The sequence below is a fragment of the Microcaecilia unicolor genome, chromosome 14, assembly GCF_901765095.1.
Source record: "Microcaecilia unicolor chromosome 14, aMicUni1.1, whole genome shotgun sequence".
In the NCBI taxonomy this organism is placed as follows: Eukaryota; Metazoa; Chordata; class Amphibia; order Gymnophiona; family Siphonopidae; genus Microcaecilia; species Microcaecilia unicolor.
This window is the reverse complement of record NC_044044.1, coordinates 30,225,780-30,238,085: the sequence shown is the minus strand read 5'-3', so window position 1 is coordinate 30,238,085 and position 12,306 is coordinate 30,225,780. Positions and strand designations below refer to the sequence as shown.

Below are 12,306 nucleotides of genomic sequence, written 5' to 3'. Positions count from 1 at the left end.
TAAAAACGTATATAAAAATATATACCATATTTAAGTCAAGACAAACCATTGCAAAAAGACTGGATGTAGATCAGTGGCTTCTAACCCAGAGACAGACCTCATTAAGGGTCGGAGTGTAAAAACAGGGCCCCGCACACAGGAAGTGATGCGTCAACCACACAGGACGTCATAAAAGTTAAATATGTGGTTTCTTTCACAATGTTTCCACCTCATGGTCTACAGGACAGACTGGAGGTGTATTTTTTTTTTTTTTTTTTCATTCTTATAATGTATTATTTTAAAAACCAGTCAATTCTGCCCTATCTTCATTTTTCAAGACTGAAGGACCAAGTTAACAGTCTCTGAGGGAAGAAGAAGAGGCAGAATTAAAAAAGGATGCCTCCCCCCCCTTTTGTTAGAAACAAAAACAGATCTGATCTGTTGACAAATTTCTTCCGTAGGTAGAAAAGCTTTTAAAAAAAACCAAGTTCATATTGTCAGTTTAATAGAACTGTGCTATCATCCTGAGTTTTGGAAAATACAGAATCGTATTGTTACAACCTACATTTAAGTTATACCTATTAACCAGGATTTGGGGGGTGGGGGGATAGCTGATGCATTTTTCTAAGACATCTGTTAGCAGTTCAACATAAACTCATTCTCTAGACGTGAGGAGATGAATATAAACTCCAGCATGTAGAGGCTGGAATTTTCTATATGCTCAGAACTTTAAATAAGAACTCACGGAGGGGATATGTGTAGGGAAGTAACAGCAAGGAAATGGCTGGTCCTAGGTACAATTATTCCTATTATAAAACCTTCTGTTGAGGAAAAAAGGGACCTAAATGTAAAAATTAAAAAAAAAAGCTAAAAATAAAATCATCATCAAAGCAGTTTGCTAAGGCAACACTCAGGGTGATCACTAAAGTTTTTACGAGGTGGATAATGATTACAAAAAAAAAAGTTGTCCCGATTAACAAAACATCAGAGTCGAAGACCACCCCCCCCCCCCCCACCCTCCACACAGAATTCACAATTCAAAAGTGCAATTGTTGCCGGAGAAAGTGGTGAAGGCGGTTAGCTTAGCAGAGTTTAAAAAGGGGTTGGACGGTTTCCTAAAGGACAAGTCCATAAACCGCTACTAAATGGGAAAAATCCACAATTCCGGGAATAACATATACAGAATGTTTGTACGTTTGGGAAGCTCGCCAGGTGCCCTTGGCCTGGATTGGCCGCTGTCGGGGACAGGATGCTGGGCTCGATGGACCCTTGGTCTTTTCCCAGTGTGGCATTACTTATGTACTTATGATACAGCATCAGAACAAACTGTCACGTGATTGATAACATCACAGCTTGCCGCCCTAATATTTTCTATGCCGAGCAGGATTAGATTCTTTGGTAAGGGTAAGGGATGCAATGCCATTCACTTTTACTCGTGTTTAAATTGTTACGCGGATGGGAGGAAAAAGCTCGTAGTAAAAAAAAATTTCCAGGAAAGAGTAGGGGAAAAAAAATAAGGAACGAGGGGGAGGTTAACAGGGAAGAAGCATGACGTCATCTACTACTGATGTGCCTGATGTTTCTGGAAACATCTCTGCCCAGCCTTCCGCCAGCGGTAGTAATAACACTTCATCCTCTTCCTCCTCCTCCCCTGGGTGTGGCGGTAAGAGTGTTTCTGCATCCCCGTGGGCCCTCCACTCCTGGTGGTGTGAGAAGAACCGGCCCCGCAGGCTCTGCACCACACCGGATAAGACAGACCCAAACGAGGCCGGCACAAATTCATTTCCGGAAGGCGCGGGGCTTGCCGCTTCAGCTCTTGGCATGATGTCAACACTGGTGCTGGCGAGGAGTCTGGCGTGGGACGATGCCAGCGGAACTTTCTGTGGAAGGGGCGGAGCCTCGGAAGAACCAGCTGACCCTATGCCGCCCGTGGCCCCTTCGCTATCGTCAGCTCCCTCGGGTTCGGCAGAGGCCGCTCTGGGCTCCTGGCCTGCGCCGCTGCTGCCGTCGCCAACGCAATTCCCCCCGTCTCGCATGGAACTGGAAACGGTCACTACGGTTGGCGTGGCGGGCAGCAGGCCCCATCTTCGCAGGCGGCGCACGAAGCGGCGCAGGTGGCGGTTACGGTGCCTCCGCCGATGAGGGCTTCCCCGGGCCTGGTCTTGCCGTAGGATCTGCAGGAGGGAGCGCAGGTTCCCCAGCACTGAATTCTGCAGGGAGACACAAGAAAACAGTCAAGTCTCTCTTTAAGTGACGTGAAAAGTGGTGGTGGGGGGGGGGGGATAGCTGAAAGAGCCCGGCTTCTGCTCTCTGGGTTGCTGTAGAGGCACTGCTCAAAGTTTATGGGGTGGGGGGAGGCAGGGAGAGACACTCAGTTTTGTGCACCTGAAACCAGAATTGATTAAGACAATTTTAAAAGACATTTCTTTGGATACAACAGGGCCTGTATGTGCAGAAATAGGACTTTTGAAAATTGCCCAAATATACACATACAGGTCTGTTTCACGGGATGGAGAATGAACTTCGGCGCATGCAAACAGCAGATGGATAAAGTGATATGCTAGCCGTGTTAGTCCACTGTTTAAGGTAATAGAAAACAAAACAAGGAAAAGAAAAGATGATCCCTTTTTATTGAACTAACTTAATTTTTGGATTAGGCAATACCGTAAATCCGTGCATGTAAATCTGCAGGTAAAAAGCGCCCACAGGCCCTACCCACGCCTGCTGCGTTTGGAAGCTGCCCCTAGTGTGGGCTTGTAAACCAGCAAACACCGGCCCTAGGCTCAAACGCCCTAATTCTAGAAAGGTGTCCCCCCAATTTTGCTCGTCCAAGATTGAAGTCAGTTGCGCGTAACTTATTTTACAACAGACAATGATTGGCGTTAATGAGCCATAATAATTGGACAGAACAACCTTTAGTCGGTATTCTTTTTTTTTTTTTTAATGCTTTATTTATAACATCAGAACAGAACAAAGTACCGCGAGCTGCCGCGAGACAGCCATTTTAGACCAGCGCTGCAAGGGGCAGGAATGAGAAGGCTGCACTCCTGCCCCCAACGACTCCCCTGAACCACCAGGGATACAGGTAGGCCCGGGGGGGAGGGCGGGGAAGAAGGGAATATTGGCAGGGGGGGCTTGGGGGGGCTCAGGGACTTTAGTTAAAAAAATTAGAAAGTTATGCAGGTGCCAGCCCGATATTCAGAGCCGGCACCCACACAACTAAGCGGCCTTGTTTACGACAGCCCTTGCCGGCACCCACGTAACCCGGGGCTACTTCCCAGTGCCGCCCCTGACCTGCCCACTTTTTGTTTGGCCGGTCTCGGGGGATATTCATCGGCACTGTCCGGTTGAGCGGCGGGAAGCTATTTTTGCAGGCAGGGCTTAAATTGCTTTGAAAATCAGCCTCGCTGTGTTCATTACAAAGGAAGTTGCGTTTCTGTTTATTATTTCTCCACCGTTGCAGTACTTGCCAAGTTTAACTTCCTGGGGTTCCCAGTTCAATATCTGTCTTTACATCATTTGCGACCCCTTGTTCTGTATTTGGTGAAGGGCTGTCTGTGTTTTGTGTGTGAAGCCATTTAGAGTTGTTTTTAAGTGTGGTTAGTAATGGCGGATGGGGAGATAGGGAGGGGGGGGGGGGTCCCCGCCTCCCTCAAATTTTTGCCCCGGGCCCCAGCATGTACTAACTACGACCAGGCCCATCCCCCACCCAGTTTAGGCACACTCACATCATTAGGGTTGTCGGTGGGGAAGTTCTCCACAGGCGGGATGACACCCTGTGCAATCAGCTGACCATAGGACGGCGGGGCCTGTCGCTGGATGAACTCCGCGTCTGCCCGGGAGAGTGGGGCAAAGATGCTGCAGTTGAAGGAGAGAGAGAGAGGAAAAAGTGACACCAATTATAAACAGATTTGACATGCATTGTTTCAATCCTTCTGTCCTGCTCACATTTTCACCAAAGGCGGGATAAATACCTGTACTCTTGGGTCCGGATAGCGTACAGCTTGCAAGTGCACCCCAACGCCACGACCAGCAGGAGTCCACACACCAGGCTGCCCACCACAGCAGCGGTCACCACCTTGCGGGGCGGCTGGTAGCCACAGTTCCTCTCGTCACTGCCGTCAACGCAGTCTGCCTGCCCGTCGCACACCCATGTCTCGTATATGCAACGCTCGTCCTCGCAGTGGAAGTTTCCCGGCTGGCAGCTCCGGCAGTGCTTCTCATCAGCGCCATCTGTGCAAGACGCCTGGTAATTACAGCGGTCTGCCAGGGTGTAGCAGGAGCTGCTGCGGTGGCCCCCGCCACAGGGGTAGTGGTCAGCGGGGCAGCCGCCGCATCCTCTTTCATCTTCGCCCGTCTCGCAATCCCAGACATCGTTGCACTGCTGTGCGTCCGTGAAACAGCCTTCCTCCCCGCCCCCACACGGCGTGTCCCACGGCAGGCAGTAGCCACGTATGTGGTAGGTAGCGTTGAAGCCACGGCTACTGCCCTCACGGGCACGGTAGAAGACGGCCATCTTATTACTGAAGGACTCCACGGTGACCTGCTGGCCGCTGCTGAGGAAGTCCAGGCTGCGCAGAAGCTGGCCCCCGGGGGCCTCGTCGTAGACTCGTAAGACGTCAGAGTAGCCCAGCTCCAGTGCCACAAACTGGAGGACTAGGCGGCGACTGTCGTGAGGGTTAAGGAACCACCAGCACTCGTAGCCACTATACAAGGCTGAGAGGTCGTCACTGAAACCTGGCGAAGAGAAAACGCCGTAGAAGGTTTCCAGGGTCCTGTTGCAAGCCGGCGGAGGAGGGGGAGGGAAGGCAGATGGGTCTGGGGGGCAGCCTGCCTCGTCCGAGCCATCTCTGCAATCATCCACGCCGTTACACAGCCATATAGCTGGCACACAGTTTCCGTTCCAACATCGAAACTGGTAGGAATTGCAGACAGATGGATCTAGAGGGAAAGAATTAAAGCACTCAGGACATTTTCTCACACAGTAGAAATATTTATAGCCCGCTCAAGTTTCCCCTCTGCCTCCCATCCCTGTGTCTTTTTCCCTTGGCTGACCCTCCTCCATCCTGTTACCCCCCCCCCCCCCCCCCATAACATCTCCCCTTCTCATACCTCTCCCTTCCTTCTCCATTAGTAGCATGCTATCTTGCTACTATTTAGGTTTCTGACGGGTACTTGTGACCTGGATTGGCCACTGCTGGAAACAGGATGCTGGGCTTGATGGACCTTTGCTCTGTCCCACTATGGGAACACTTATGTACTTGGGATTCTGAATGGAATCTTGCTACTCTTTGGGGTTCTATATGGAATGTTGCCACACTTTGAAATTCTGCATGGAATCTTGTTATTCTTTAGAATTCTAGAATCTTGCAACTCTTTGGGGTTCTACATGGAATGTTGCTACTCTTTGAGATTCTGCATGGAATCTTGTCACTCTTTAGGATTCCAGAATCTTGATATTCTTTAGGGTTCTACATGGAATGTTGCTACACTGTGAGATTGTGCATGGAATCTTGTCCCTCTTTACGATTCCAGAATCTTGCTATTCTTTGGAGTTCTACATGGAATGTTGCTATGATTTCGGTTTCTGCATGGAATCTTTCTATTCTTTGGGGTTCTACATGGAATCTTGCTACTATTTGAGTTTCTGCATGGAATGTTGTCACTCTTTAGAATTCTAGAATGTTGCTATTCTTTGGGGTTCTACATGGAATGTTGTCACTCTTTAGGATTCCAGAATCTTGCTATTCTTTGGGGTTTTATATGGAATGTTGCTACTCTTTGAGATTCTGCATGGAATGTTGTCACTCTTTAGGATTCCAGAATCTTGCTATTCTTTGGGGTTTTATATGGAATGTTGCTACTCTTTGAGATTCTGCATGGAATCTTGTCACTCTTTAGGATTCCAGAATCTTGCTATTCTTTGGGGTTCTACATGGAATGTTGCTACTCTTTGAGATTCTGCATGGAATCTTGTCACTCTTTAGGATTCCAGAATCTTGCTATTCTTTGGGGTTCTACATGGAATGTTGCCACGATTTGGGTTTCTGTCAGGTACTTGTGACCTGGATTGGCCATTGTTGGAAGCAGGATACTGGGCTATAGATGGACCATAGGTTTGACCTAGTATGGTATGGCTATTCTTATGTTTTTAAGTTCTTATATCCCTTTTTGCTTCAGTCTTTCCTCTCTCATTTGCCTCCCCCCACCATCTGTCTTCCCTTCTACTTCCCTCGGCTTCTCCTTCCCCTCCCAATGGCTCCCTCCCAGTTCCCTTACTGCTGTTCCCCCATCTCCCCCTCCATCGTGACGTACGTTTCAAGTAGGAGAGAGTAAAGCCTGTGCTGGGATTCGGGCTCCTGGGATTCGGGCTCAGAGAGTACATGAGTGTGATGTTGCCCCCAGACAGCTGAATGGGTCCAGAGCTGTGCATGCCACACAGTGTCAATGGCTTGCGTTCTGCTGCTTGAATTATCAGCTTCTCCGTGTCACAGGGAATAAAGAAACTGTCAAACCTGGAACAGGGAGACAGAGACGAAGGACAGGCATCACACAGCAGCAAGGAGTAAAACAGCCAGGCCTGGGCCAGAAGGCCAAATGTCCCTAATATAGCAAGGAATTCACTACAGAGCCAAATGTCCTCAACAAAGCAGGGTCTCCGCTAGAAGGCTGGGTGTCCCTGAAGCAGTGAGGACTCTGGCAGAGGGCTGGGCATTCCCAAAGAAACTGGAGACCTGTCTGCCCCACTGAAACTGTGATACTGCTGCATCAGCTCCGATGGGAAGACTATGGGTGGAGAACCCCTGAGCACCTTAGAGGGAACCTTGGCTCTGACAGACAGCCAGGTGCCCCCAAAGCAGCAGGGCTCCAGCAGGTGGCTAAATGTCCCTGAAGCAGCAAAGACGCTGCTGGAAGGTCCCTACCTGATGGACACCGTTTCTTCCAGAATGGCTTGAATGATCCAAGTGCATCTCCTAGCAAAGCGATAGCCAAGGATGATCAGTGGGCTCCTGATGCGTCCCTGCGTGTCTGTCAGCACCTGTGGGATCCCTTTACAGGCTTCTATAGACAAAGGGATTGTTGCAAAGATTAGGGTACATAAGCTTCAGCTGGCAAATTAGCTTTACCTCTACTGAAGTTTGAAAATTACCCACCAAGAGTTAGATTTTCAAATAATTCCTTTTACATGGCTTCCCAAGATCAGTTTCCTGATTCTTAAACTATTTCTTCCTTCCATACTAAACTACTGCAAAGTGGCAACAGCCTACAAAGCTCAGTCTGTTTTGGCCAGAAATAGGCTCACACACACAGTGTTCTTCCTTACTGTACGAAAAGGGCCACTTTTATAAAATCAGTCCCTGGAACTTAGACAGTTTTAATTAATTTCTACAACACTGCAAATCTCCCTGTCCAAGCAACTTCAGAAATGACTTTCCTGAGGTGACACAAGTGACTACAATTCTAGTGGAGGTAGTGCAGAAAGTCTGCGGTTTAAACTGTCGATGGGGAGGCAGGTCCCTGAGAATCCCACAGAACCTGCCTGCCCATCACAATTGAGACTGTGATCTTTCTGCACCTTTCCCCCCCCCCCACAAGGTAGGAACATGGGTAGCAGATTCCTGCACAACTCATATGCAGGAACCTGCTACCCCACCTTAGACCGGTGGTTCCCAAACCTGGTCCCGAAGGCACCCCAGCCAGTCAGGTTTTCAGGATACCCACAATGAATATTCATGAGAGAGATTTGTATGCAGTGGAGGGAGTGCAAGCAAATCTCCCTCTTGAATATTCATTGTGGATATCCTGGCTGGGGTGTACATAAGTATTGCCACACTGGGACAGACCGAAGGTCCATCAAGCCCAGTATCCTGTTTCCAAGTTACAAGTACTTGGCAAGATCCCAAAGCAGTACAATACATTTTATGCTGCTTGTCCTAGACATAAGCAGTGGATTTTCCTCAAGTCCGTTTTAATAACGGCTTATAGACTTTTATTTTAAGAAGCTATCCAAACCCTTTTTTTAAAACCCCGCTAACTACTTTTACTACGTTCTCTGGCAACAAATTTCAGGGTTTAATTACATGTGGAGTGAAGAAATATTTTCTATGATTCGTTTTAAATGTACTAGTTAGTAGCTTCATTGCGTGCCCCCTAGTCCAACTATGTTTTGGAAAGAGTAAACAAGAAATTCATATCTATCCATTCCACTCCACTCATTATTTTATACACCTCTACCTTATCTCCCCTCAGCTGTCTTTTCAGCTTGGAGAAGAGACGGCTGAGGGGAGACATGATAGAGGTATATAAATAATGAGTGGAGTGGAACAGGTGGATGTGAAGCGTCTGTTCACGCTTTCCAAAAATACTAGGACTAGGGAGCATGCGATGAAACTACAGTGTAGTAAATTTAAAACAAATCGGAGAAAATTTTTCTTCACCCAACGAATAATTAAACTCTGGAATTCGTTGCCGGAGAACGTGGTGAAGGCGGTTAGCTTGGCGGAGTTTAAAAAGGGGTTAGACGGTTTCCTAAAGGACAAGTCCATAAACTGCTACTAAATGGACTTGGGAAAAATCCACAATTCCAGGAATAACATATATAGAATGTTTGTACGTTTGGGAAGCTCGCCAGCTGCCCTTGGCCTGGATTGGCCGCTGTCATGGACAGGATGCTGGGCTTGATGGACCCTTGGTCTTTCCCAGTGTGGCATTACTTATGTACTTATGGAGTTTTCTCCAAGCTGAAAATCCCTAACTGCTTTAGTCTTTCCTCACAGGGAAGTCGTTCCATCCCCTTTATCTTCGTCATCCTTCTCTGCACTTCTTCTAATTCTACTGTATCTTTTTTTGAGATGTGGTGACCAGAATTGCTCACAGTAATCGAGGTGCAGTTGCACTATGCAGCGATACAAAGGACCAAGTTTGGAAACCAGAACATTGCTCACATACAAGGCCAATTCTTCAGACTACGCAGATAATGCTTTAACTATGAAACCATTAGATTCTCAGGATGCTGTGAACTAGGTCTGAGGGGCTGAAACAGGTCTGAGAGTGAGGGAGATCCCGGGGAGTTAACTCCGATTAAACTCTCACCCACACCTCTGCTCCCACTCGTACACTCACCTTCACCGAGGACAAAATCCGTGTTAGCTGATCCAGATGAACCTGAAGGAGACAAACAGAACACAGAGGAGGTTAAACACAAACAAACAGAGTGATGGAGGAGGTAATAGATGGAGTTTAACATCTACTGTAATCTCCTTCCCCTGTCACATCACTTCCAAAGGCCAAATCGAGTTAAAGTCACGAGAGAGGAAACAGTTGGGCGACATTTCCCAGTCTCGTCTGATGATCTGCTATTATCCTCTTCCACCCTAACTGTTCCACACCCAGTTCTGAGAAGGCAAAAACCCCTTTCCCATCTCTTCTTCTGGGGTAACTTCGATGCTAAGGCTGCCAACTAGACTCAGATTTGCAGGACAGGGTTTGATCCAGTGCTGGGTTTATCCTATTGAATGTAGGGAAGTTCTGATTTTCCCATTGCAAGACTACAAGTCCCTGCATGCAACAGACTAAACCCAGGACTGGATCCAACCCTGCCTTTGCGAAGCTGGATCCAGTTGGCAGCCTTATTTCCACGGTAGGGCAGTGGGTTACTTTGGCTTCTCTCGGAGGCAGTTGGTGCTCAGCAGTGCAGCAGAACTAAAACAGGGAGAAGTCTTACCAGAATACACAGCTAGATCCTGCAACGGCTCCTCGCTCACCATGCACAACACAACCTTTTCGTTAAAGTTAGCTCATGCCTTTTCAGTAGTAGCTCACGGTGAGACGTACACTAGGTAATGCCCTGTCCCCAGAGGGCTTAAAATCTAAGCATGTACCAGAAGCAATGAAGGGGTAAGTTAACTTGCCTAAGGTCACCAGGAGCAGGATCTGAACTGTGGCTTCCCTGGTTCTCAGCCTGCTGCTCTAACCACAATACTATATTATACAAACTTATGAATTTTGCTTAAAATACGTTTATTTCTTTATTGCATTTGTATCCCACATTTTCCCATCTCTTTGCAGGCTCAATGTGGCTTACAATACATCATGAATGATGCAAATACATAAGAAAATAGACATATTAGTATTACAGAAGGATCTTGGGTAACATTATAATGATATATGTTCCCTTGGTTGCTTTTGCATTTGTTCTTTTCACTTATATTAGTTACATAGGATGCTATTACCGTATAAGTCTGCCCAGCACTATCCCCGCCTCCCACCACCGGCTCTGGCACAGACCATATAAGTCTGCCCAGCACTATCGGCGGAGCCAGGACTGGTGGTTGGGAGGCGTGGATAGCGCTGGGCAGACTTATACGGTCTGTGTCCTGAAAAGGACAGGTACAAATCAAGGTAGGATATACACAAAAAGTAGCACATATGAATTTATCTTGTTGGGCAGACTGGATGGACCATGCAGGTATTTTTCTGTCGTCATCTACTATGTTACTATCCCTACCTCCCAACCACAAGCCCTGCCTCCCACCACCAGCTAAGCTTCTGGGGATCCCTTCCTTCTGAGCAGGATTCCTTTATGTTTATCCCATGCATGTTTGAATTCCGTTACCGTTTTCCTCTCCACCACCTCCCGCGGGAGGGCATTCCAAGCATCCAGCATGTTCAATTGATAATGAACGTGACTGTTGGGCAGACTGGACGGACCATTCAGGTCTTTTTACCTGCCGTCACTTACTATGTCACGTTAACGCCACTGGTTAATTAAAACCGCTTTCCTGGTATAACGAATCACTACTACTACTAATAAACATTTCAGCGCTGCGTATGCCTTGTAGCGCTATAGAAATGCTAAATAGTAGTAGTAGTAGTAGTAATTTCTATAGCGCTACTAGACTTACGCAGCGCTGTACAAATTAACATGAAAAGACAGTCCCTGCTCAACAGAGCTTACAATCTAAATTGAATCAGGACCGTGAAAACGATAGCAGACTTACCAGACAAGAAAAGGAGCAGTACCGCGCAGGCGGCCGCACGGAGTGGCATGGTGCAGTGCGCTGACATCCACCTCAAGGGGATTGCGGGAGTCCGGGGATCTCTTGTCCCTCTCACCTCAGCTGCCCCATATTCTTCTACCCCTGCCCGGCACTCTCCACTCAGACGAGGAGGGGGGGACTCCGTCTACCTTCAGGCGTCTTCCTGTGCGTCGGCCGTGGAAACCTTCCGGTCCGGTGGATCTCCCTGGAATGAGGAGGGGGGACTCCGTCTACCTTCAGGCGTCTTCCTTTGGAAACCTTCCGGTCCGGTGGATCTCCCTGGAATAAGGGGGTCAATCAAGGGTTACCCCTGCCCGGCACTCTCCACTCAGACGAGGAGGGGGGACTCCGTCTACCTTCAGGCGTCTTCCTGTGGAAACCTTCCGGTCCGGTGGATCTCCCTGGAATGAGGGGGGGCAATCAAGGGTTACCCCGCTTCCTCCTCAGCTCCCCAAATTACCAGGATGACGGAGAGGAAGGACAAGGGGGGAGCGTGTCACCCCTCCAGGGGCGGAGAGGAGCCAGGGGAGAAGGCTAGGCCTGGCTTTCTGTCTCTCTGCTGTTTTGTTTGGCTTTTTTTTTTTTTTTTTGTCTCACTTCCCTGAAAGGAAGGGGCAGCACTTGTGGGATGTCAGAGGCTTAAGTGCTCCCTCTTCCTCCTCCTCCACCTCCACCTCCTTTTCTTTTTCTGTCTCTTTCTCTCCTTCTCTGTCACTTCCTCACTCTTTCAGTTTCCTCTTTCTCTCTCTCCGGGCTCAGAGAAGAACTTTTTCCCACCCTTCACTTCCTCCTTTGTCACATGACCCGTGACGTCACCCGCACACAGACTTCGCTTCCGGTTTCCCGGCTGACTCCTCCCCTTCCCGGCACTGCTGTCTTTCTTTTTCAGATTCAGGAAGCTTTATTGACATTACAATTTGAACAAGGGGTGGCTTCCTCTTCAGGAAGCTTTATTGGCAAACCAATTCCTTTTTTTTTTTGTTGTTTTTACATATTTTATTGAGTATTATTGAAAATACAAAAACTATATAGTTAAAATTCAGGTATAAACAAGTCACAAATGCATAATGTTCTGTCTTTCAGAGTCTGGAAGCTTTATTGACATAGCATTTTGTACCTGTTTGTACTCTCATTTTCTTTCAGATTAGGTTGTTTATGTCTTCTCTCACTTTTTAAAAATATTTTGAGTATAATTGAATATACAAAAATATGTAGTTAAATTCAGGTATAAACAAGTCACAAATGCATAATGTTCTGTCTTTCAGAGTCTGGAAGCTTTGTTGACTTA

The 12,306-nt window shown here is 47.7% G+C and overlaps 1 protein-coding gene across 2 annotated transcripts; it reads right to left on the bottom strand.

The window, feature by feature from the left end:
- Window positions 1-1,216: 1,216 nt before the first annotated feature.
- On the bottom strand, window positions 1,217-11,796 carry LRP10 (LDL receptor related protein 10). 2 transcript variants are annotated; one of them, XM_030187936.1, is made up of 8 exons: window positions 11,399-11,796; window positions 10,980-11,276; window positions 9,103-9,144; window positions 6,903-7,041; window positions 6,295-6,494; window positions 3,954-4,920; window positions 3,708-3,837; window positions 1,217-2,189 (listed from the first exon to the last, which is right to left on the bottom strand). In XM_030187936.1, exons 2-8 carry the CDS (start codon window positions 11,044-11,046, stop codon window positions 1,512-1,514), a joined length of 2,223 nt encoding a protein of 740 aa, XP_030043796.1. In that variant the 5' UTR covers window positions 11,047-11,276; window positions 11,399-11,796; the 3' UTR covers window positions 1,217-1,511. The 2 variants fall into 2 exon arrangements, with proteins under 2 accessions (XP_030043796.1, XP_030043795.1); XM_030187935.1 differs by having other exon boundaries at window positions 10,980-11,796.
- Window positions 11,797-12,306: the final 510 nt, after the last annotated feature.

Excerpts from the sequence above, each read along its gene's own strand:
- LRP10 (XM_030187935.1), bottom strand. The coding sequence starts at position 11,046 with ATGTCAGCGCACTGCACCATGCCACTCCGTGCGGCCGCCTGCGCGGTA. Across the intron at positions 7,042-9,102 it reads GGATTTTGTCCTCGGTGAAG|AAGCCTGTAAAGGGATCCCA; the intron begins GTGAGTGTACGA and ends CTTTGTCTATAG. Across the intron at positions 4,921-6,294 it reads TACTCTCTCCTACTTGAAAC|ATCCATCTGTCTGCAATTCC; the intron begins GTACGTCACGAT and ends CTTTCCCTCTAG.